Genomic DNA, 25,818 nt, shown 5'->3' on the forward strand with positions numbered 1-25,818 from the left:
CCAGGGGCAGGAGACTGACACCATGGTGCATCCCTCTGCTGGCCTCTCTCCAGAAGGGCTCACCCTCTGGTGGCCTCTTCCAAGAGGGGTTCATTGTTCTCTCCTTATACTGACATGAGCAATGTTTTGACCCTGAACCCTCCAAGTAGGTGGGCTCAGTAGAAAGCCAAAGTCTTTAAAATGTATAAAAAGGAGGAAGTGATTGACAACTCTTAGGGATGAAAACAAACACAATGTCTAGTTATTACAACTTCCTGACTGGATTTGAGGGAACTTCAAGCCTGGCTCTCTAATCCTACTCAACAGCTCCATGGCTAGAGACGTCTCAGGCTCTAGGATAGAAACTGCTGTTAGTTTTAATTTGCTAAACACCATGCTGTCACAAACTGCTTTCAAAATATTCATATTTATTGCCAGAGATTTGGGCTCAGTCATCATCAGAGAAGCTTCTTTCTTGTGTGTGTGTGTGTGTGTGTGTGTGTGTGTGGTGTGTGGTGTGTGTGTGTGCGCGAGCGCGCGCGTGTGTGTTGAGTAGCAGTCAACAGAGACACGTATAACTGGTCAGAGAGCAGAGCACCAAGAATAAGAAACTGCTTAGTTAGTGCTTGGCCCTAAACAGGCCATATATAGCAACGTCCGCGCTCTCAGCCAAGGTCCAGGGAACATCAGGGAGGAGGTGGCAGAATGAATGTTAGGTCCAGAGATTAGGGAGGAGCACTGTGGAATGCTGTCTTCTGGACACAATGTGGCTGCTGCAGTCACAAACTCATAGTGGCTCTGGTTCCTGGCACATGACCAGTGATGTGCCAAACTTCTGGCACAAACAGGATAGATGATCTCTCAACCCCATCCCTTGTTTATGGCCTACTGGCAGTGGACAGCTGCTGTGGGAGGGAAAATCATTCTCTGTGAAGGGTATGGTTGCTGTAAAGATTCCCATATTGCAGTGGACAGCCCCATGGCCATGTACATATACAAAGGCAGCACTCATTGATCTTAATGGGTTATCCCAAAATAAGACATGAAATTGAGAGGGGACATGTGGCCAGGTCTTGCGAGATCTGGAAGAGGGAACCAGGGGTCAGTGTGATTGGGTTTCATCACGTAATTCTATGGAAAGCTCGAGGATTTACAAACTTACAAACCAAGCTTATCCGGCTCTCAGTCTTATCTGTGTCCTGAAGCCCTGCTTCCCCAGAAGCTGGGCGTGGCCGAGGGCTCTGGAACTGTGATGTGGGTGTCACGCTGGGTGACTGCCAGCCCAATGCTCAAGGTGGCATCTTCCCCACCCTGGCATGCCTAACCTTGCTTTCAGCTAGGCACCGATCGAGGTGCTGAATGTACCAGGGGATCTGTTCCTGGTATCGCCCCCACCCCTTTACCCGTCTGGTATGAAGCACAGTGGTTTGGGATTCTGGGACTCTTGAGAGGCTGTCTCTACCCCACTCTATTTCTATCTCCTTGCACAGGTCCTCCCTCTCCCACACACTGTGCAGGAGACCTTGAGCTCTTGCCAGTTCCATCAACCCCTAGACAGTCCTAGGAAGCCCACCAGCCCAGATTGGGGGGAGGCAGCGTCTATTTATCTCAGCCTGCTGATAGCTGCCTGGCCTTCGCCCTGTCACTCCCCGTCACCCAGCTTACTCAGGGTTGGTGGCACCGGGCTTCTTGGGAAAGAGAAGAGAATGGTCAGCTGTTTTTACTTTTCATCCAGGCCCCAGAGTATGAGGGCCAGAGGTTGGCTGGGCAGGAAGCCCACTCACATTTCCTCGCTGCAGTTGTCCGGTCTCTCCATCCTGTGGCCTGTCTTCAGAAGGTTGAAGAGTCGTTCAGGAGGAATTCCAGGGTAGGGGTTACCTCCCAGGGTCACAATCTCCCATAGCAGCACTCCAAAGGACCACCTGTGGTGAGGAAGGGAAGCAGTAAGCAGCTTCTGGCCTCTGGAGCCTCCTTGGTGGACCCCAGATGTCTCTGTCTGTAACAGATCTAATGGATGACACAAAGGGATCTTAGCCTGGCTACACCACAGAGGCAGGTGTGCAACAGATCTGGGATGCTCAAGTCCTGAGCTGCTGCCACTGAAGCAACGACCTTAAAGGAATGAGGTCCTAGCAACAGAATTCAGGATATGCTGTGAAATTCTCATTAAGTCCTAGACCAACTTGTATAGAAAATATTTAATAGTGAAACATGCATTATCTGGAGATGTATGTTTGCACTACAGGAGCGAGTTGAAGGGAACCACGAGGGAGGGGCCCACTGTGACTCAAGGCTGTTTGTCTACTATTGGATTTTTCTCTGCATTTTTCGATTCTTCAAAATCAACCGGTTGTTACCAGAAACCTATTGTTTAGAAGTGCTTAAGAAACAACTCTTATTTTCATAGCTCTATTCAATATCTGCATCTCTGCAAAACTGCAAGAACACTTTAGAAGCAAGATTTTTGTCTTTAAAAAAAACAAATCATATCTTGTCCTAGTTTGGGATATACCAGTCCACAAATTCAGATACGACTACCTGTCATGGAATTCCCGGGCCCCACCTGTACACATGTAAACATCACAGGTTGTCCTGACCGACTCAAGTCTTCCAGAACTCTTGGGAGAGGAGAGGAAGGGGGTGTGGAAGAAGTAAGAGCCCGGAAGTGGGCTATGACTACCCCATCCCCCACCCGACTCCTACACACACCACTGATGTTGGCAGAGTTGCTGCCTGGGCCCAGCCACTTGCTGAATGAATAGCGGCTGACCTCTTAGCCTGGGCTCCTCGTGGATGACTAACATTGTGAACAGGTATTCGGAACCAACAATGTCCCCTAGCCAAGCTGCAGAGACAAGGCATCATGGCCCAACCTCCCCACCCCAGGATGGCAATGCCCAACACTTACACATCACTTTGAGTGGTATAGATGTGATCAAAAAGGGACTCAATTGCCATCCATTTGACGGGAATCCGGCCCTAGAGGGAGGGAACGAAAGCATTAGTATGGTTCTAAGCTCTGTAACCATGGTCGTCAGCCATACCCTTTGACCTAGCTCTGGAGGGAACGTGGGGTACAGACCAACTGTGCAGTCTTGTAGGGGCCACAGCTCCAGCCTGAACCTTTGACTTTGCTGAGATTCTACTGGGAGTGAAGAAAACTGCCCACGGGCACAGAGGGCACAGAGGGCAACCTTTCACATACCAGAGCCCTGCAAAGAAGCAACCCAAGAAATCCACCTGTGGTAGGGCTGCTCTGAGGCACCCTGGGGGGGGGGGGCAGAACAGTGCTCCTCGGCACAGAGCCAAGAACTTGTCCTGCAAGTTGAGTTTCTTGCTAGTATATCTCAGGAGCACATGCACTCGGGAAGCCAACACCCGGTTTCCATCCTGTAAACTTTGCCTGCCATCAGCAAGGCTCATTGGAGAAACCTTGAGGGAAGAGAACAATTGCGCACCAAATCTGTATTCTCCTTCTCCCGGGGGGTTCTTCCAGCATCTCAGAAGGAGCAACCCTCTCCCTTCCCCTGCAGCACTGGCCTCCGTTCTAACAGATCCTTTTCAACAATAGGATGAACAGCTCAATGAAAAGGTCTTAAGAATGTCTCATTTTTAAAAGCACATACCAATGGTCGTTTCTGTTGGCTTAAACGTATTTCCTCATGCTTACATCCTTCATGATGTATCACTGGGCTCCTGATAGTATGTATGGCTGTGCAGCCTGCGTCTTGTGCTCTTGGACTCTGTCAAAGCCCCTGAAAGCCATACCTGTATACCTCCACTGTGACAGCAGGCCTTCCCGTGAGATGTGGGCGCACATGTGTGTGTGTGTGTGTGCGCGCGCGCGTGCACGCATGCATACGGGCACAGGAAGCTTCTCTCACATCCTCTACAAAGTGGCACAGCAGCCACTTCCACTTCCTTTATGTAGTTCTGAGATCTGCTATCACCACAGAAACCCCAGAACAAACAAACACTGTGCTCGCAGCCTGTGGTAACGCACAAGGACCTATGAGCCTCACAGCGAAGCCAAAGCAGATAAAGCCGGGTGTGTGCTGCCTGGAAACCTCACTGCCAGGACCCCTGGGCACTCCCCAGGACTGCTCCTGCCTGTGTTGTCACAGGGAAGCTTCAGCTTCAGGAGAGCAGATGCCAGGTGACGAGGCAAGGCAGTTACCATGGGGACAAGAGGTCATCAGTGAATCAGATGTTCCCATGCTGCCTGGAACTTGGAGAAATTCTCTAGACCCACGATGTGTGTGCAACTCTGTGTGTGAACTTCAAGCAACAAAACATGTTCCTGTTAATTCCACTTTACCCTCCTATGGGGAAAAGAGCAGTTACACAGTGAACACAGGCCATATTTTATGGAACGGAGAGGAACTGTGGAAAGGAGTCTAGTTCTGTGGACTTGGGAGGTCTTAGAAAATGACTAAAAGCACCAGGTACCTCAGGAAGATCAGAATGGGGCTAGATTCCCTTCCTCTGTCATTCTAAGTGCGCCACCCTACCCTGTCAGCATAGTCACACACCCACGACAACTCCCAGAAACTCACTAGGACACTCATGGCCAGGTACCTTGCTTTTCTTCACATAGGAATCTTCTTCATAAACATCTCGGGACAGCCCAAAGTCGGAAATCTTCATCTTCCGCCCCTCAGCCACCAAGATGTTCCTGGCAGCTAAGTCTCTATGCACGAGCTGCAGAAAGGAGGCAGCAAGAACTCTCAGACCAGCCTTGGTAGGCAGGGGTGGGGCGGGGCGGGATTGGGCAGGGCATTAGGGGCAGCACAGTGTCTGTGGCTCTCACCTTCATTTCAGCCAAGTACTGCATACCCCTCGAGATCTGCCACGCGAAGGAGATGAGGTCGCCCATGGTCAGTACCCGTTCATCTGGGTGGTCCAGGGAGCTGGAATTCCGGCTGCCTCCACCGCTCACGTAGGCAGGCCCGATCTTGCGGCTGTCACGGAGGAATCCCCTCAGGGAGCCGTACTTGGCATACTCCACAATGAGAAGAAGTGGCCCTGGGGTCAGAGAGAGGCTGCAATCAGGCCCAGCCTCAGTACTGGTGGCTGCAGGCTCTGTCACCTCACGACCAAGTGGGCAGGCACAAACTCCATGGATCATGAAGTTATCATTCACTCTTGGCCTACATTGACCATGGGGACATTAGCTCCCTTCAAAGTACAGTGAGACTTTCCCTTCCCCATGGTTCCTGAGAGGGTGAGCACTGTTCTTAGCCCTACTCAGTAAGCTACCATGCCCTATATGAGGACTTAATACCCTTTCCCATCCTTGACCCTATAGGTAGGAGAGGAAAACAATGGAGGCAGGAAGGCCTATGCAAATCTCACGGCTCAGACTTGGCTCTAGCCTAGCTCGGCAACAGTCTAACTTCCTGTTCACACATGGGCACAGCCATGTGCCACACTCCTCTGGCAAAAAAAAGGGGGGGGGGTATGAAAAGCTAACAGAAGTGACAGTGCACCTTCCCTGCAGGGCTGGGGTTGGGGTCACCTGCGGGAAACAGCACAGTTGTTATTGTGTAGGTTCCCAAGATGCACTGTTGAGTCTCAGAGTTCCCTGTAACAGGTGACCTGTGCTCAGCAAGCCTAAGGAGGGCTACAAACACACACCTCTGGCATCTGAGCCTGCACAGCGAGTAGACACAGATACTCAGCAGACGAAGAGCAGATGAAGAGGAGCCAGAAACCCAGCCAAGGGCAGAAGAGGGATCCCAGCCCTGGGCTGGCAGCTGCCTGTCCGCCCCAGCATCTGGTCAGCCTTACCATCCTGGCTGCAGGCCCCATACAACTTGATGACGTGTGGATGGTTGACTTGTTTCAGAAGGTTGAACTCAGAAAGCAGGTCTCGTAACTCACTCTGGGAGGCATTTTCTGAAACACAGCACAGACAGACTGTATTTGCCATAGCCCTTGGGATCCCTTGGTGACCATGTTGAGTAGTGAAGGGACTGCCATCCCCCTCACAGATTTACATGGAGACCCTCAGCATCCAACTTTATAAGGCTCCTCACTGTTGGCCAACCGTGGCTTCATGTACCCCTAGGATAAGAGCCCATAGGTCAACTTCCTTGTCTCCGGGGCTACTGCTTGTATATACGGCAGCATGGTCGCTTTAGCATGCTTCTCTCAGCAGAAAGAACCTTACAGAGAATCCCATCCCCCCTTTCTGAGAGAAGACTCAGTGGTTGCTGGGATGGGGGACAGTCTTTTACAGAGAGGGTCATTTCATTAGTGACCTCAGGATGAGGATTGAATGGGGCAGGTTGGGGTGCTGCTTGAAACTACCGGTTCTCTCCCAAAGGGCTTTAAATCTTTAAACCCTGGTTTCTTTGCAGAAGCGGTAGCCAGCATCTTCCACTAGAGCAGGGTCCTCTTCAGGAGCACTGGCTACTGTGTCTGTGGGGTACTCAGATTGCAGCCACCACAGAGCAGCAGTGGTGGATCTGCCAGGGGGCCTCACAGAAGGCCGGCCACAGCCACCCCCACAGACACAGCCCCTGGACGGGTACCTTTCAGCATCTTCACAGCCACGGTGGTGTATCCTGCCCGGCCTTTCAGACGGAAGGCTGTGGCCTTGACTACTTTTCCAAACTCGCCTTCTCCCAGGGTTTTTCCAAGAACTAAGTTCTTCCGAGGAAATTCCCACTTTGGATCTTCCTACATTGGGGTGGAGACAGGGGCCGTTAGCAGGGAAGAAGGAAAGTGGGGCAAGAAGGCAAGGCCTTTAAATGCTAACTCCTGCCCCCAACAAGGCCAGAAGGCAGAGAGCTGGTCATCACCTGAACCACACCCACCACCTCACAGTTCACCCACTGGGATCACCATGGTCAGGCCAGAGAGGCCTGAAGTGAGTCTCTAGGGGACGGCCTGGACTCACGGCCTCGACTCACCCGGCCTCCACATACCAAATAACACAGGACCAGTCAGTCTACAAAGTTCTTATCCTCAAGGCCAGCTGGGTGCTTCTGGCTGACTAGACAGCACCCCCAGACCCAAGTTTTCTCTGACACCCCCACCCAGGACACTTCTGAGCCCAGAATTTCCCCACAGTGGAAACATTCAGAGCATCTTTTCTGTGTGGCTGCCTGTTGAAGAAAGGCACCACTGGGCTCCTGGTCAACTCCCCTCCTGACGTGTGAGGCAGCTGCTCCTCCTGTGGCCTGTGCCATGCACCCCACTTCTATAGCCCAGCTCCAGCTCTGGCTGACACGTCAGCATCCCACTCAAGTCCCTTCCTTGTATCAGGCCTAATTGTGGTCGCACTGGATACATTTCTAGACTCTTGCCAGCCAAGTACCATCCTGCAAAACCACCACCCTGTGGAGCTGGTACCACACTGGATGCCTACTGCCTCACATGTCCTCATGTGCCCTCACGTGTAGAGGTTTCTGTTTACAAAGATCTCTAAGGCTTCCCAACCACAGAGCTGGCCTAATAAGGACACACAGCTCCAGGCCCAAGGCCATACTCTGATTTACACACACACACACACACACACACACACACACACACGGCCTGTGGGGCTAGCCTCCTTTGAGTATATAAACACATTCTAGCAAACTCCTAAGTGATCTTGGTATTCTGTGACACCTTCTAAGCATGAAGAAAGCACAGATATCACTAGCGTCACAGGCCACACCTCCACTGCAGCCATTAGAGTCATGTGTGAGGCATATACCAGAGACTACGCTAAGCATGTAAAAATGGTATGAAGAACTTGCTCCTTTCAAGATTTGATAAATCAATATCCTTACTGTTCGGTTTGCTGGTTTCAGCCTAGTCTAGCCTTGAAGTTGTGAACTCCTGCCTGCTCTTCCCAAGGGCTGGGATTACAGGGATGGGCCACAGTGCCCCATTCTCCATGGTTTATGTTAAGACACATCAGGCTGAGTGGTTGAGTCCTGGGGCTCATGTGGGTATAGCTTGAGGGCACCAGGCTAACCCTGGAGCACACATGTGACAGTGGTATGTCTTTACCCTTGGGAACATTGTGGCCCTGCTATGCAGCCTCACTGTGCCACCTGGGTTACAGAGAGCTCTGGTGACTTAGCCTAGAAGCCTTCTGTAGATCCAGCTACTGCTAGAAGAGGAACCACACACCACACACCAGGCATCGGCACATGTAGTCAGGACTTCTTTAGCCCCGAGTGAGGGCTGGGTGTCATTCACACAGGCTCTGGGGGAGGCAGAACCTCCCAGCCACCTAAGGCCACTTCATAGCCTAAAACAGAGACTGCCATGGGTCCATGGCCACTGGGTGCTCCCACGGGTGTCCACAACCCCTCCAGCCAAGCCTGTGGCTTACTCTGTCCATACCTCTTATCTTATAACACTGTCCTAGCTATTCCCAGAGCACCCTGGCTTCCAAATCCTGAACAGTCAAGAGAGAAGTGCTGAAGAGGTAGGCTCTACCTGAAGGTGAGGGCAGAACCTACACACGGCAAGCCCAGGGAAGACTCGGCCATGACAGGGAGGCCTCAGTGGTAGTTTAGCCTTGGGCAGCAGCCATGGAAAAGCACGCCCATCTCAAGAGTGGCTGGGGCTTTTCAGTGTCTCCCCTTCTCCATGTTGGGATATCTACCCTTTACACTGCTGCCCTGGACCTCTGGATCAGCACTTCTTTATGATTCCCACATTCTCTGTCCCACCCCCATCCCACCCCACTTCTCAAGAGAGGAGCCATTGAACTGCTATAAACATGGGCTTCATCCACTGTTCCTACTCTGACATGAAACACTTACTGGGTGGGTATGAGTGCGTGCGTGCGTGTGTAGGAATTACTGGTCCTATCCCTTGTGTGTGTGTGTGTGTGTGTGTGTGTGTGTGTGTGTAGGAATTACTGGTCCTATCCCTTGTGTGTGTGTGTGTGTGTGTGTTTAGGAATTACTGGTCCTATCCCTTGTGGGTAGGGCCACGCTCACTCTCGCTGGGCCTTCAAGGCCTACATACATCTCAGATCCCAGGCAGTCCCATCTACACCAGTACCTGTCACTTCCTTCCTAGACAGCCTACCTTCACAGCCCAGCTTCCCACTGAAAGGCAAGGATGCCCTTGCTCTTGGTCCTATGCCATGGTAGAGCTAGGCAATGCCGTATCAACCATCTGTGGGTATCTCAAGTAGTAGAGAAAGCCTGTGTGGCCACATTTCCTCCAACACTGTCCACCTAACTCTTGGGGCCCCTTACCGGGATCTTGAAAGAGTCCACAGAGACCTGGTTCTCCATGGAATCCAGTGAGGGCCGGCGGGTGCCTGAGGAGGAATAGCTGATTGGGAAGCCCTGGGCCGGCCGGCAGAAGGTCATCTCCGCGGACGCAATGGGTGGCTTGTGCGCATGCTTGTGGTAGCGGTGGATGCAGAAGGTGAACAGCATGACGAAGATGATGAAGACGAGGACAGTGGCTATGACGATGGTGTGGCACAGCTCGTCACACAATGGGCCTGTGGCAGGGCAGAGTGACAGGGGCTGCACTGGGGCTGTCTGAGATGTTACGGACAGGGTGCAGGCATTGCTGTACTGTCTCTCCTACTACTGCTCAGCCTCTCTCAGTACCAACAGTAGTGTGGAGACTGACACTATGTCTGCATCAGCCAGCAAAAGGCAGTATGCCGGCCACACTGGCTATACTGTTTTTCTGTTACACGTGTCTGAAGAGTCAGTATAAAAAGGTAGGACGAAGGGAAAAAGGACTGAATGTTTTGGACAGAGGGTCCTAGACAGAGCCAAATACCAGGAGCCTTCCATAGTGTCAGAGGCTGAGCAAGACCCTGTACAGGAAATCTGACCCAGGACTGCTCTTCTGAACATCCTTCATTGAGAATTGTGGCTAGGAAATGCTTTAGAGGGACTCTGACCCCCTATTCATGGTGGTACCAAGGGTACTGGGCCTAAAGGGAAGGAGGAGCCTCCCAGGGTGTGGCTGCCTCCCCAGTCTCACCCCCTGATAGATGACTGCTCAACTCCCTTGGGGATTTGGGGAGGCCCGGGAGCCCTGGGGAAGCACGCCTTACCCTGGCTGTCCTCTGGCTCGCAGAAGCACTTTTTCTCATCAGGGAAACAGTTGCAGATGCCATAGCCGGCTTTAATACCCTGACGCTCCCCTCGCTCGTGCCCCCCAACAATGTTGGCACCTGAGGACATATGCAGCAATATTCAGTCTCCTGGTGTGGCCGAATACCTCAGAGTCCTCGGACTCTCATTGGTCAGTAGCTCAGGCCCAGTGAAGGCAATAGACTCAGAAGCCTGTTTCACCTAGGCTGGGAGTTTAACACAACACCCCCCCCCCCGCTACGCTGGCTATGGAAGTAGTGGGGAACTAAGACTGTTCAGACCCATTGCTGAGGTCCCAGGAGATCATCCATGGCTAACCCCCGGTAACAGTAAAGATGGAGGAACTAGATCCGAGACAAGGTGGGTCCTGAGCCAGCAGACTGCAGTTTCCTGAGTCAGCCAAGGATAGATAGGTCAGGCTACAAAAGCTCAGTCTTTGGGACACAACCAGCACTTAAGTGAGACAATAGCAGGACTGGCTTGACCCACGCTGCTTGGCTGAACCTACTATTACATACCTTTCTTCTTTGGTGCCAAGATGAGGCCATGGCCCTACGTAAGCTAAGCTGGTGCTCAGACACGGAAACAATACCACCCGCCCCACCCACACCCCCGGTCCAGCCTGAGGCATCCAACTGGACACTGGCAGCTCCTAAATGTGTTCAGGTGGAGGTTAGGGTTTTCAAACTCTCCGCTGCCAGCTGCCTCGACTCTGCCCTTCCCTGCACACAGATAAAATGTATCACCACGGGCCTAGCCTGGGCTTACGGAGACAGTCCTGGGGGCAGATGTTGACATCCCGGCTCTCCACAGCATCACAGTGGCCATCAGGGCAGGTCCTGGTGCTGGGGGAGCAGGTGGAGAAGTTCCTGGTGATCCCTGTGACGGAGCATACAGCAGGCTGTCACCCCACATGGGCATATCCCAACCATGGTCTGACTCTGTTGTGGTTCAACCCTGACTCTCCAGGGACAGGGAGATGAAGGGACAAGTGGAGCGACGCCACGTACACCTCAGGCAGCAGCGAGGAACGGTGAGGCGAGGGGTCCCCAAGGCTGACATGCTGGGACACTTAAAGGCATGGATCTGTCAAATCTATATTGCCAACAGGAGCCTTAGAGTGGGAGGTGCACCCAACAGTGAGGCAGACACCCTTTCTGGCTGAGACTTTCTGGAAGAACCACAGTCTCCTAACTATGCTATAGACCCTTCCAAGCCCAGAGAGAATCTAACGGCGGGACCTCTAGTTACAAGGTGGCACATGCTCCCCTGCCTTCTCTGCTGGCACTGGTTCCACAAGATGAACAGGATCAGAAGACAAGGATCAGGGAAGCTCATTGCAGGGCCTAGCGGACCTTGTAGGAAGCCTAAGTGGCCACTCTCACACCTGATGGCAGCCATGGAAGCTCCCGCCCTCCTCCCTGCCCCCCCTTCCATGTCACCCCTGTCAGCACCCAGGCCTACCTTTCCCGTCTCCCTGTCGCCACTCGCATCTGCCAGTTGGAGAGCCCAGGCCACCACACTCCTCACACTCAGGTCGCCTCTTGTTCACTGCACAGGACTTGGGGCACCCCACTTCTTCAGCAATGGCTGGAGCAGACAGACAAGCCAAGGTCACAGGGGCTGGTGTGGGGCCCCGTCTCTAGACCTCTCAAACGGACAGAGTGTAACAGCAATCCCCGTGGACTCAAACTCCATGGGTTCCAGGGTAACCAGAGCACTGTAGGAAAGGGTCTGAGACCCCAGAGTCAGAGGCCTTTAGTCTCCTGTCTGCTGAGCCCATCAGGTAAGGACAAGGAGGATATGAGGGTGACCACACAGTATGACTGGTTTACACCAAAGTTTCAAAGGCACAACGAACACGTGTTTCCTGTGATTGTCCGTAATGTCTCACCCCTCTCCATGGAGCCCGACACTTACATGTTCCCTCCACTGTGACGACTAACGAAGCCTGGGTCTGCCTGCGGGTCTGCCTGTCAGTGGCTACCACCGTGTACTGAAGCTCAGTACACCCAGGTCGCCGCAGGGCCTCCGTGTCATTTACAAATAGGGTCCCCGAGGTGTCCTCGGGCGAGGTGACCACACCTAGGGCAGTGCAGTTGGTGCTGGAGGGTTGCAGCTTGTACTGGATGGAGACACCGCTGAGCTCCTGGCAGTTTTCCACACAGACTTTCCCGATCTGGAGGGGGAAAGGGAGGAGGAGGAGGAGGAGGAAGATCGCACCAGTACACCTTGGCTGGATGGGCTCTTGGGAACACCAAGTTGTGGGATGGCCCTCAACTCAGCTCGACTGGCAGCCTTCCTCAACATCCAGTGTTCCTCAGACTCAGCACCTACAAGCACACCTGCCTGCCTGGCCAGCCTTGATTAAAGGACACCAACTCACAAGACACCCACACCACTGGGAGTCAGCTGTGAGGGCCATAATCCCTGGTGTGTGTCCCCCAACTGTTAGAGCACTGTACCCTAGCTGTGTGACTGCCATACGGTCACTGCACTTGAGGTCAGGAGACCTATTTAGAGGTTCTGGAAAGGGACCCCTTCTGGAGATGCCTGCCTCTGGAGCCAGGCCCTGAGCCTTTAGCTCACTGAGCCATATCTCCAGTGAGCTATGGTTACTGAGAGCTGCAGGAGTGGTTCCGGTTGTGTCTAAGGGTAAGAAAAGACCTAAGGGGCAGCTTCTTAAGACCCAGAGCACAGGGGTTTCCCAAGCCACACAGACACCCCAACAAACCAGCCTACCCCCACCCCCAGGTTGCTTCACTTTCCCCTACAAAGAATGTTCACTTCCATGTTCTCAGGGATCCTTCCTTAAAACTATCCAAGGTTCCTGGCCTCAATTTGGTCTTCAAAACTACGGAGACAAAACTAAGGAACCAGCCATTGCCAGGGCACTCAGGGAGACTGGGGCTCCTGAGTCTGTTAAATGCAGGTGGATCTACCTCCAACACCTCCTCAGGGCCCTCGCTTTGCCATCCCTGCTCCTGACCTGATGTTTACACCTCGGAAGAGGGCCAAAGGCTCTATGTATCTACAGGTGGGGTCTTTGTGTGCTGGCGACAGGAGTGAGTGAGGATCTGGAGCCAACTGTAAGAACTGGAAAAGCCATGGGCACAAGAGGAGACAGTTCTAAACATACATTCTGAAGATAGATCAAGCTGCTACCATCAGTTAAACCATACACACAAACCACAAATGAACTAAAAACAACAGACACTGTGAGTGCTTGAGAAGAAACCAGTTAGAACTGCAGCAAATGCTGTCCCTGGGTGGGAGGACACGCCCCTCACTCCTCATTTTTATGAAGACCAGTGCTCACTTTCCATTCTTTCTATTTTCATTTATTTTAGTGGTGCTAGGGATAGAGCCTAGGAGAGATCTGTATCACTGAACCACGGCCCCAGTCTTTTACTTTTTCCATTTCAATTATTATTTTCCAAAGATAAATAAGGAATATCACCTTGTGATTTCTCTAGCACATAAACTTCTAAAAGCAGTGTGACCTTTCCCACAAGGCACTACTACTGCCAACCACAGTCTGCTGCACGCTAAAGGTACCCCCCCCAATATAAAGGTATCTTTGCACTGACAGAGACAGTGGAGATCAGTGGTTCCTTCAACCACCTTTTCCATGGAGCAGTACAGCAGGAACATCTTTCCAAGTAGGCATACTCAGGGTTACCTGGAAATGCTTTTGTATTAGTTCAAAAAAAATGTTTTAAAGATACCAAGAAATGAGACGGTGAAACCAGAGCTGACGAGGGGCTAGGAGCCCTCTAGGGTGAAAAGGGGTAAACAGAGGCTCAAGGATCCATCTTGGAGCCTACTATGGACCCACGTATGCCAACTCTGCACTGGGTGGGCTAGGGAAGAGGTGCCACCCACCCACAGCCCTGCCTGCAGTCTTGGAGCCCCTAACCTCATGCCATGCAATGGGCCACGGGCTCACCTGGGCGTAACGGCGGGCCCTCCTATTCACTGGGAAGGAGTAGGTCCTGGGTAGGTTCAGGGTGACAGGCAGCACAGACACATTGAAATGGAGGAAGAGGACACCTGCCTCAGGCCCCTGGAAGTCGGAGTCATTGACCAGGACCACTAGCTGCAGGACTCGGCTCTCTGAGATAGAGAGGCTCCTGTTGAGAAGCAGCTCTGTAGGTGGGCACACAGGAGACAAAACAAGTTACCATCCTTCACGATTATGCCCTATGCCCCATACACCATCACCACATCCACACCAACATACAACCCTTCAGGCCTCGTGGGCAGTCTTTCAATGGTATTGGCATTTAAAAGCTGGACATTCTACTCAGCTAGATCTCGTGTGTGTGTGTGTGTGTGTGTGTGTGTGTGTGTGTGTGAATATGTTCCAGAGGAACAATAGGTACATGAGGTATATGTGTGGTGTGTTTATATATAGGGTATATTATGTCCTGTGGTTTGATATGTATATAAAGTGTATTTTTGTGGGTGTAGTGTGTTATGTGGGTATGAAACGTGTGAGTGGCGTGTTTACTTACTGGTGGGTGGGTGCAAAATTAGCATATTTAAATAGGTTTGTACCTAGGGTGTTTGGGTAGTGTTTTATACATAGAATGTGTGTGGCCTGGAATGGGTGTGCTCAGTAGGACATATTTTGGTGTGTATGGAATGTTTATGTGGTTTTCATGTGGTATGTGTGTGTGTGTGTGTGTGTGTGTGTGTGTGTGTGTGTAGTATGGCGTGTACCAAGCATCCTGAAGTTCTGGGAAGACATCACACCATTGGCTTCTTACTGTAATTGTGCATGGTTGCCCGCACGGAGTTGTTGTTGGCCTGGACCAAGATCTCGACGGGCGAGTGCTCCACCCGGAAGGTCTGCTGGGCCCAAGAGTCCCCTGAGAGCAGTGTGTTTGTGTACCGTCTCACCAGCTCTCCAGATGCTGGCACCACATCTGCATCAAACACCTGCAGAGTGGCCACCACGGTGCCCTGCAGGTAGCAGAGAGTGCCAGTCAGAGCAGATAGTCAGAGGACAACACGACCTAGCGCAGCCCAGAACTATACCAACTATGTGTTGTTAGAACCAATCCTGGGGCAGATGATCAGAACGGAATGTTTGTGCCCAGGGCCTCAGGTAAGAGCTGTGAGCAAAGCCACAGAGCCGCTGGGGTCACTCTAAGGTTATCTAATCTGCCATTTTCTTCCTTCCCCATACCTGCTCGCACTTCCTAGGAAGCCTGGACCTAGTTATTCCTCAGAGAAGCAACATCCTTTCTTACTGAGCCTAGGAGCAGGTTGCAGGGTGGCCTGATGACCAGCAGGTGGCAGTAGTTCACCACCTAGGCTGGTCAAAGCAGCACGGGCGAGGACATCCTCTCATAGGACACTCCTGTGACACGTTGCCCAGCTGCCTTAGAAGGGAGTACCCTCCTTTCTGCCAGGTCAGGTGAGCCAGAATGTTCTCCCCAGTGCTCTCCCCCGGGGGCCCTTGGCCTGATTAGACATAATCTAAGCACCCCAGGTTCAGTCCTTCACAGCGAGAGCCCGGTTGACTGCTGCCTATCTGGCTGGCAGTCAGCCAAACAGACAAGACACAAAGGACATGCAGAGAGCCACGTGACTGGATGGCGGCTAGTGGAACAGCTAAACAGATCAAGTATAAACTGCCTGGCGACGGGGACAAACACCCAACAGGCAAAGGCCAAGACTAACAGACACTCAAATGCAACTGTGGACAAACCTCCTTCCGTTTAAACTCCACCACTGCACTGGCAGTGCCCACACCTCCGGAGAAGGTGGGCGCCGAGTCATCCTCATCGTACACCGTCACCGGGAAGGACACGGTCACCTTCTCTTTGTTGGCACCAGTGCCTACCACTGTGCACTCTGCCTCCAGCGTGTACTTCTCCTGAAGCTCCCGGTCCAACGCCCAGAGAGTCCTCACCTCCAGGCAGTCTGGGTCACAACGGAAGGGCAGACTGTCCCCTGTCACCAAGAAGAAGGGAATCCCACATGACCACTGGGTAGGGGATGGGGTGTGGCTTCCTCATGGTTCTACCCAGAGTGGATGGCAGTGGCTGTCTGTCCCTCTCTGGCTCTGTGGGGACAGCACTCATTACTCCAAATGTAGACCGTGTGAGGTCTGTGTCTCCTACTTTTTTGTGGCTGGGGCCTTTACTCATGCAGTTGGGCAGACGAGGGCTGACATACAGGAAGGCTCTGTCGTGCGTGGCCTGGAGGGGTGATGCCCAGGAGGGCAGAGGATAGATAGGCAGAGAGCCAGCTCCAGGTATGGTCTGGTTCACAATGTCAGCCATTTTTCTTTTTTTAAATCAAAGACGTGATATTTGCTCATTTCAGACAATGTGAGAAACATCCGAGTTCCATGACTTGAAAATAGGTACTGGATGTCTGGGGTGTGTCTGAAATTCCAACAGGGATTTCTGAATATGGGATTTAAATTCCTGCTGTATACCACCTGGGATTGTGACCCGAAATTGGTCTCTTGGAGCCTTCGTTTCTTCTACAGCAAACAAGATGTCAAAGGATTCAGGTCCACTTGGCTACAAGGGCTCTAGTTTCCCCGAAAGACCTGCTGTGCTTGCTGATGCTAGCAGAATCCTTGGAACTGGGCTCAACACCCCATCTCTAGCTTAGAAGAATCCATTTGGGTCTCCTTAAGAGCGTGCCAGGAAGATCCCTGATTCTCAAGCCAATGCCAGCCTCATGTCAACACCCTGCCAAACAGGAGTTTGTCTAGGATCCTTCAGTATCCTAATTCCACCATATACTTCCCTGACCCTGAACTGTACCCAACACAGGAGTCCAGCTAAGCCTTTTTTAGATGCAAGTGGAGACTTCCCATACCTGCTCCCCTGACTTCCATAGCTTCCCATGCACTAGGGAAAGAAAACCTGAAATATTCCCTGACATAACCAGCCTGCCCCTGCTTGCCTCTGCTCCTCCCAGTGGCTAACTGCATTCCAACCACAAATGGTCCCACATTAGCACTTTCTGGGGCAGAGCCGTTTGGCACCAACCCACTTGGTCTAGCGGCCCCTGCCTCTCTGTTCTCTCAGCTTTACTCTGCTCCTCACTCCTTCTAGAATCCATCCAGTTTCCTTGACATGTTCACGGGCCCTGTCCTCCAGATAACTAGAGGCTTCAAGGCAGGTGAGACGCCAGACCGTTTGTTTACAGTTGTATCCTACCCTCCTTCATCAATATTTGGGTGGTGACAGACATTCAAGAGATACTTCTGGAATACAGTAGCAAAAAGAAAGTGTAGCTCACCCCCAAGGGCTTACAGGACTATCTCTCCCATGCAACAAAGTAAAGGAATGCCCCCTTGAGGCTAGAACTCACCTTCTAAGAGATTGTACTTCACACTGATGTTGGGACAAAGGAACTGCACAGGTAACATGTGGAACTGGTAGAAGGCGCCAGGGGGCCTGTTCTCCCTGATGCGGAAGGACACACCTGTCTCCGGGATGCAGAGATCCTGGGCTTTGAAGGAGCTACAATCTGGGAAGGTGTCGTTGATGAAGGAGAAGTACACACGGGCACAGCCTGGCCAATGGCATTCTCCCTCTCTCTGGGAGGTGGACCCCAGAAAAACCTGGAGGAAGATGGTGAGCAAGGGGAAGCCACCATCTGTAGGAAGAGAAGAAGACAGCCCCCTTTCAGGTGAGGATGACAAGGAGGGGAAGGAATTCCAGGGTTCCTTGTGGCCGCAAACCTCAGCTGATACCTCCCCGTCTCTGCTGCAGGGCACCGAGGCCTGGAAACCAGTAGCTCTCTTACCCGCCTCTTTTGTCTTTCAGGTTTCTGCTCAAATGGCCCCTCCTGAAAGAAGCGCCCAGGCCCTGCCTGGTGCTAAAGTTCCCACATCCTTCCAGGTAGGTGGGCTTGTAGTGTAGGCTCCTGCAGGCTTCTGGGATCTGGATCTCCCACCCACCAATCATCAAGTGCTTACCACAGACTTCATCAACACTCAGAGGAAGAATTTCCAGTTAAGTTCTACCACTGAGGCACCACAGTCCACTTTAGTGAGGTCTAGCCTTGGGTCAAGGTCAGCATCTCCCTGGGCCTCCACTTTGGGCGTGGCTGGTGGCTACAGGGTTCAGTTTGCTTTCCCTTAGCCTATAGTACATTGTTACATTGACTCTGCTGTAGTTAATATTCTCTGGACAAACTGTCCAAATGGCTGTGTGTTTCTTTCCTGACTGGACAAGGCAGTGCTCAACTGCGAATGATAAAGGCCTTCAGGGCACTGCAGGTTTATAGCACATCCCACCCTGGGACTTCCACCAAGGGACTCTTGCTCTCCAGTTTCCCACTATGGTTCAGGAGGGAGACAGACAGAGGAAACGAAGGAACTTAAAACCAAGGGACACTGCAAAGTCCTTCCTCCAGGAACTGTCTAGACCCATGGTTCTCAACCTTCTTGATGGTATAACTTTTAATATAGTTCCTTACATTGTGGTGACGCCCTAGCCATAATTGCTACTGTTACGAATCATACTGTAAGCATCTGCTATGCATGCCACGGGGTCTCAGCCCACATGTGGAGGATCACTGATCTAGATCATGTTGGCAGGGAACTGCCCACCTCAGACACCCTCCCATCTTATTGTCCTGGCTGCTGCAGGGCTTTGAAAATGCTTGGCCCAGGGAGGGGCACTATTGGGAGGTGTGGCTTGTTGGAGGAAGTATGTCACCATGGGGTTGGGCTTTGAGACCCTCCTCCTAGCAGCCTGAAAGCCAGTCTTTGTCCCATTTGCCTTCAGAACTAGAGGCAGAACTCTCAGCTCCTTCTCCAGCACCGTGCCTGCCTGGACCCTGCCGTGCCCCCACCTTGATGATAATGGACTGAACCTCTGATCCTGTAAGCCAGCCCCAATTAAATGCTGTCCTTTATAAGAGTTCCCTTGGTCATGGTGTCTGCTCACAGCAACGGAAACTAACTTAGACACTGCGCCTGTCAGGGGGGTCAGTTATTCTACCCTGCCGCCACTGTGGACAGGAACTTGAGGATGAGTGCGGCCACGCCTCAGAGAGGTCCTAGGACGTGTGAGCTACCAGGTGCATACCATCACCATCCCATACCACACAAGCCACTCCTTCTCCACACCAGGGGTAACGTCCTACGTGACCCTGACTGCAGCTCCAGCCTTAGCTTTGGGCCAGTCCTAGGTTTCCTTCTCCTCGGTCTCCCTCCTGGATACCCTAGCCTGTTGCAGATGAGAAACATGATTCCCAGGACCTGGTACTCTTCAGCAAGCTTCAGGCCATCAGCTAAATTACCAAGGGTTTCCCAGCCCCTCGGGATCTCTCTCACAACTTATACATCCTTATTAACCCGTGAAAATAGACTGTTCCACACAGAGAGAGCGCCAAGTCACTTGCATGGTTCTCCTAGCTCCCAATAGCTTCAGGAGGTCGTTAGTGCTCCCCAAGTCAGGGGGGACCCTGGTTAACTGGACACAAAGCAGCTGCCTTTACCCCGCGCCTTACACCCTTGGCCACAGCAGCCATCCCCACCCTCAGACTGGCAGTCGAGGTGAGCGCAGCTTAAGGGGCCAGGCCAAGGTGGGGTGGGGGTGGGGATGGGGTGCCAGGCTGTTCTCTTACTGCGGATGCTGAGCTGTTCCCAGGAACTGTGGTCCAGGCTCTGGTTGAGGTAGACAAGGCCAGTAGTCTCGTTAATGCGGATCCAGTCATTCTCATGCAGCCGTGTGCGGTAGACGCCATAGAGATGTTGGCCCAGGCGGAAGCTTGGTACTTCTCCAGGGGCATCCCGTAGGGCATGGACATAAAGCAGAGGTGTGCCAGCTGGCTGGTCCACATAGAGCCGCTCCCAGTAAGCATCCCTTGAGAAGTAGAGGCCCAGTGGGGCTGCAGGAGACATAAGGTGTAAGTAGGGGTGGGGTGGGAGAAACAACTTCTTCACAGACCAAAAATCAATCAATCAATCAAAAATTCTAATCTTAGCAAGAATTTCTTGTCTCTCTAGTTCAAAGAACATGAACATAGCAAAACATGACTGATAATTAAAGCAAAGAAAGAAAAAGGAAGGGGGAGAAAGTAGTTGCAAAATTATTTCTCTGCTACCCAGGTACAAGTGCAAGATGACCCGGGATGATTGTTTCCCAGCACACCACCTGGAACAAGAGAAAGTTTTTAAAAAAGATATGGCCAGACTAGCGGGGCAGGCAGCAGTGTCCAGAAACAACGGAGCACTGTGTAAGAAAGCAGACGATCAGGGCTGGAGAGATACTCTGCAGTTAAGAACACTGTCTACTCTTCTGAAGGTCCTGAGTTCAAATCCCAGCAACCACATGGTGGCTCACAACCATCTGTAATGAGACCTGACGTCCTCTTCTGGTGTGTCTGAAGACAGCTACAGTGTACTTACATATAATAATTTTTTTAAAAAAAGGAAAGCAACCGATCTTTATCAAAATATACTTTGATACAGGACCCAGAAACCCCACTCCATTTATCCAGCAGAAGTAACCCACCCATCCATCAAGTAACCGAGCATTAAATGGTGAACTGGTCATGGCAACTGAGAGCTAGAAACAGATGTCCTTCAGTAGGTGGGTATCCATGTAGGCAGACTGGCAATCCGTACCGCAGACTCCTTCCTATAGCAGCAACGAAAAGGGATGGTGGACCCCCTGGTACCCACATTCAGCTGGGTGGGTCTCCCAGACATCCTGTCCAGTGGAAGCAGTCTGGCAGAACTGGATTCTCATTGAATTTCAGGTGATTAATCTGGGTGGGTATAGAGTTAATAGCCTGAGATTGGCAAAAGGGGAGTTTTTGGGGGGTGTAAATAGCACATGTCCTGTTGAGGAGATAGGTCATAGGGACATTATCCAGCTCCTAACACTGCATATCTAAGATGCATGCTGTCCTAGACAGGGTTTCTATTCCTGAACACTACATCATGACCAAGAAACAAGTTGGGGAGAAAAGGGTCTATTCAGCTTATACTACCACATTGCTGTTCATCACCAAAGAAAGTCAGGACAGGAACTTACACAAGGCAGGAACCTGGAGGCAGGAGCTGATACCGAGGCCATGGAGGGGTGCTGCTTACTGGATGACTTCCCCTGGCTTTCTCAGCCTGCTTTCTTATAGAACCTAAGACCACCAGTCCAGGGATGGCACCACCCACAATTGGGCTGGGCCCTCCCCTCTTTGATCACTATTTGAGAAAATTCCTTACAAATGGCTCTCATGGGGGCATTTCCTCAACTGAGGCTCCTTTCTCTGTGGTAACTCCAGCTTGTGTCAAGTTGACACACAAAACAAGCCAGTACGGATGCCTTTCTGTGACAGCTGACCTTGGTTGTCAACTTGGCTGGATTAACAAGCACCATTGAGCTTAGTGATACCCACCCACCCACCGTGTTTGTCTGTTAGGGCATCTCCAGAGAGGATCAACTAAGGGGGCATCACCCTGAGTGTGGGATTCACTGTTCCACAGACTGGGGGCCTGGATGGCATTAATAGGAGAACTAGAGCGCCAATGCCTTGGTCTCTGCTTTCTGCCCTCCGCGATTTGAACCATCCCACTCCACCATGTCCGTCCAACCAAGATGGATTGAAACCGGGCCAAGCATATTTATTTCCTTTTATGCATTAGTTTGGCCACAGCCATGGATACAAACTAACACAAGGCAGTGCAAGTTTCACCTAAAAAGATAATCGGAGAGGGTCATGGATGTTGACCTAGGCTATAGCTCTTTTACTGTACTGATGATTTTGTATTATGTCCAAGAACTTTCACAATGTTTTCGAACAGTGAGAGCTCTTAAGAAGCCTTGTGCACACTGTTGGTCAGAAGGTGAGATGGTGCAGCTGCTATAGACAACATAGGAGGATCTCGTGAACTACTTAACACAGATGTCCCACAGGATCCAGAAGCTTCAACTCTCAGTATTGTCCCACAGATTTACACATCCATTTCCTAGCGGCATTAATTGTCAGCAGCCAAAACTGGATGCAGCTCTGCCTACGGAGCCAGGAGGCAGCATCTGATGGGCGCACAGCATGCAGGATATACAACCTCGACTGAGAAAATAATGCCTCCCTAAGATCAGGCTGTAGGGCAAGCTTATAGAGCATTTTCTTCACTAGTGATCGACGTGAAGGGCCCAGGCCATTGCAGGTGCCATCCCTGGGCTGGTGGTGGTCCTGGGTTCTAAAAGAAAGCAGGATGAGCAAGCTAGAGGGAGCAACCTAGTAAACTAGCAAGCAGTACCTCTTCTCGGCCTCTGCATCAGCTCCTGCCTCCTGGATCCTGCCGTGTTTTGCGTTCCTGTTCTGGCTTCCGTCTATGGACTCTGATGTAGATGGTTACACCAAATAAACTGCCTTACCCTCCCAGCTTGCTTCTGGTCATGGTGTTTCGTCATAGCAACTGTAAACCCTTACTAGGCCAAATGCCATTTGCACCCTGGAGACCTGGCTCAGCAGTTAAGAGTCCTTTCTTGTCTGGCACTTAATCACAGCAACCAGAAAATAACTCGGACCTAAGCTGGTTGTTCTGAATCATTTGCCTGGAGCCACAGATAAAGACCAGGGCGGCCTGTGGGGTTTCCCCTAGGAAGCATGGACAGTGTCAGCCACAAGAGGGAGAGCCTGATCTGGAGAGCAGAGAGGACAGGAGAAGATGGTTCAGGAAAGAGAGAGCTGGAGGACGCAGGTGCTGACAGGAAGTCTAGCTTTGCAGGCTAAGAGATCATGACCTCAGAACGCCTGTCAGAAGTGATAGGTTGAACCAGCTTGTGGATTCTAGGTAAGACCATGGACTAAGTCTGGATGACTGGTAAAGTTGGGGCGCTGGCTTGGATGAGGGTTAAACATTCTTTGTCTCAGCTCCCAAGGAGATTAAGTCCTTCCTCTTCATAAGGTTGTTGGGAGCAAAATCTAGTTGGTGGACATGAAGGTCTAGGAACAATGGCCGCTGCCTCCTGTCATTTCCATCATTTCTATCCACACACATCTGTACCTCCATTACCTACCATCACCATCAGCACCATAACCACCGTCACGCTCACAACCATCTCTTCCATGTTCCCTACAACTATTAGCATCTCCTCCAACCCCATCTTCAGAGTCCACACACAGAAGTTCAGAAGTCTGGACCCCCACTAGTGTAGAGCAGGGGACTCTGTGTGTGGCATCTCCTTAGTCACCTGTCTGGGTGGGCCCTCCAGTGTAGGGTGCCTGGTAGCCTGGACGAGCAGCTGGACAGCAGACATACAGTGTGGAGGTGGAGCTGCTCCTGGCTTGAGGCTCTGCTTTCCCTGCACAACCAAGCATGGTCCTCGCATGTCCTGTCTCCCGAGCTGGCGTCGTAGGACATCACCTTTCACAATGCTGTCAGTATTACCCAGTACTTAGCACTCGGAGTCTCCCATCATCGTGTAGTTCTCTGTGTTGGTTTGGGCGGGGGCGAGGGGGGAATCTATTGCACAGCTGAGGTTAGAGATTAATCCCTGTCCTCTCTGCAGAGACAGGGCCTTCTTCTTCGAGGAGCATGGGCACTGGGCTTTATCCAGAATGCACTGCAGCCACCACCTGCATCTCCATACCCACCCAGACCAGCTGCACCAGCCCCACTGACATGAAGGATGCTCCCACCCAAATGTGATTTCCCAGCTGCTACAGACTTAATCGTGGCTCTTGCCGGCAGTTCCTTCCGGCTTCTATACAAAGGAAACTGCCAATTAGGTTACAATTCATTTCTTTCCTAGGGCCAGGCCTGGCCACCCAAGAGGCTGGTGGAAGAGCATGTGTGAGTGACCAGGCCCCGTTGGCTCTAGGGCTCTCTCTAGTGTAGCTCTGGGTAGCTGTGGCTGCTGTGACTGGACCAGGGCCCTAGCAGCTTTGACCCCGGTGACTCTGGACAGTGCAGCTGTTCCCCCACATAACCAGCAGAGCACCGCGACGCAGAACATGTCCACTTGCTCAATGACCACCCCACATACCTCAAGCTCTTCTGTAACACTCCATGTCACCTTCCATATTCGCCAGTGGGATTTCTATAGTGCCATTTAAGCACATCAAAACACTAATGGATGTTAGGAGCTCTGTCTTACTGAGCAATGAACCAACACAGAGCATGGCCCCAGGCCACACAGAATGATTTAGCACTCGGGCAGAGTCTGGCCCAGGCCTCTTTGTTCAGTGACAGCTGTTCATATAGTGCTTGCGAGAAACCAGGTCACAGAGTCCCAGGGACAGAGGACCATCCACTTATATGCCTGCAGTCCCAGGCTGAAAAGGCCACTGTGGAGATTCAGCCATGTCTTCCCAGTGTCTCCTCAAAAAGACCGATGCCCCCTCGAAGTTTCTTTGGCATTTATACAGATGCCCCTCAAAGTTTCTTTGGCATCTATAAACTGGCTCTTTAAGATTTCAGTGAGATGGAGTGGGTGGAGTCTGGGCAGGAGTCCTAAAACAAAGTGAGGGCCTCAGGAAGGTGAGGCCAGGTGGAATTTGCACAGGGTACCATCCCACCAGTGGTTCTGGCATGGAATGAACACCAAGGTACAGAACCCAATGTAAAGTTCCCAGGGGCCCAACTGACTGGACATAGGAAAATTGACTGAGTATTGTGGAGTCTGCCCTCTTGCACCCACAAAGTTCCAGTACCAAACACATCTGACAGTAGAGGCTGTGGTCTGATATGGAGCCCTTCCTGCTTCTGTGTGGGTGTATAGAGAGACAGGTCCTAAGATAGATGTACCCACACGTGACGGTCCTGCAGTACGGCTTCATGTGCCCAGACTGCAGGGATCTGAACTGGGTGAGGGGGATGCTGGGAAGCCAATTCTAAGTTCAAGCGTGTTCTCTTCAAGCACTAAGGTGTTGCAGCACTGAGACCACTTCTGTTTCAGGAGGAAAAGAAGCAGCCAGACTCTTCTAGGGATGCAGGCTAGTTTTTTTGTGTCAACCTGATCCAAGCTAGAGTCATCAGAGAGGAAGGAGCCTCAGTTGAGAAAATACCTCCATGAGATCCAGCCATAGGACATTTTAATTAGTGATCAATGGGGGAGGGCCCAGACAATTGTGGGTGGTGCTGTCCCGAGGCTGGCAGTCCTGGGTTCTATTAGAAAGCAGGCTGAGCAAGACACTGGAGTCAAGTCAGTAAGCAGCACCCTTCCCAGGCTCCTGCTTCCAGGTTCCAGCCCTGCTTGGGTTCCTGTCCTGACTTTGCCACATGATGGACTATGATGTGGAAGTGTAAACCAAATAAATGTCTTTCTCCCTGACTTGCTTTTGGGACGTGTCTTACTGAAGCAATAAAAACGCTAACAAAGACAGGGCGGCAGATAGAAGTCCTGAGCATCTGATTGCTCTGGGGAAGAATGGGTGACTCGGAGCTGTGAACCTCACAGGAGTCGTTTCTGACGCCACAAGGACCCACAGCCAAACACACTGGAGTCCTGGGGTCCCTGTTGTGACAGAGCACACCAGTGCTGGAGAAGCCCATCACTTGTTCCTGGATCTTGGACCTCGTTATCTCTGGTTGCAAACCCTGAGCGGGAATGCAGAAGGGAGACTGCTGCCTCTGCACAGGCTGTCGTTCCTGCAACACAGCTCTGGCCGGCAGCATGACATCACAGTAGCAATTACTGTAATCAACTTAGACCAATCTGCCCAGTTAATTTTAGTCAGATAGACACAGAGTAAGAGGGCAGCCCTGGCTTTCCGGATTGCCAGTTCCCTTGTTGGGTGTGGGATGGGTCACTGGTTTCCAGCA

The 25,818-nt window shown here is 51.8% G+C and overlaps 1 protein-coding gene across 2 annotated transcripts in view; it reads right to left on the reverse strand.

The window, feature by feature from the left end:
* Ret (ret proto-oncogene) overlaps positions 1-25,818 on the reverse strand; it is a 45,230-nt gene that overhangs the window by 11,291 nt on the left and 8,121 nt on the right. For both annotated transcript variants that reach the window (XM_052174680.1, XM_052174681.1), the window contains exons 2-17: positions 19,668-19,931; positions 17,400-17,687; positions 15,775-16,019; positions 14,828-15,023; positions 14,005-14,204; positions 11,976-12,234; positions 11,520-11,645; positions 10,824-10,934; positions 10,016-10,135; positions 9,192-9,445; positions 6,516-6,663; positions 5,770-5,877; positions 4,790-5,004; positions 4,558-4,680; positions 2,888-2,958; positions 1,764-1,901 (exon numbers count right to left, since the gene is read on the reverse strand). In XM_052174680.1, coding sequence (XP_052030640.1) covers positions 1,764-1,901; positions 2,888-2,958; positions 4,558-4,680; positions 4,790-5,004; positions 5,770-5,877; positions 6,516-6,663; positions 9,192-9,445; positions 10,016-10,135; positions 10,824-10,934; positions 11,520-11,645; positions 11,976-12,234; positions 14,005-14,204; positions 14,828-15,023; positions 15,775-16,019; positions 17,400-17,687; positions 19,668-19,931 — 2,866 coding nt within the window. The remainder of the gene's footprint in view (positions 1-1,763; positions 1,902-2,887; positions 2,959-4,557; positions 4,681-4,789; positions 5,005-5,769; positions 5,878-6,515; positions 6,664-9,191; positions 9,446-10,015; positions 10,136-10,823; positions 10,935-11,519; positions 11,646-11,975; positions 12,235-14,004; positions 14,205-14,827; positions 15,024-15,774; positions 16,020-17,399; positions 17,688-19,667; positions 19,932-25,818) is intronic.

Source organism: Apodemus sylvaticus, chromosome 2, assembly GCF_947179515.1.
Source record: "Apodemus sylvaticus chromosome 2, mApoSyl1.1, whole genome shotgun sequence".
Lineage (NCBI taxonomy): Eukaryota > Metazoa > Chordata > Mammalia > Rodentia > Muridae > Apodemus > Apodemus sylvaticus.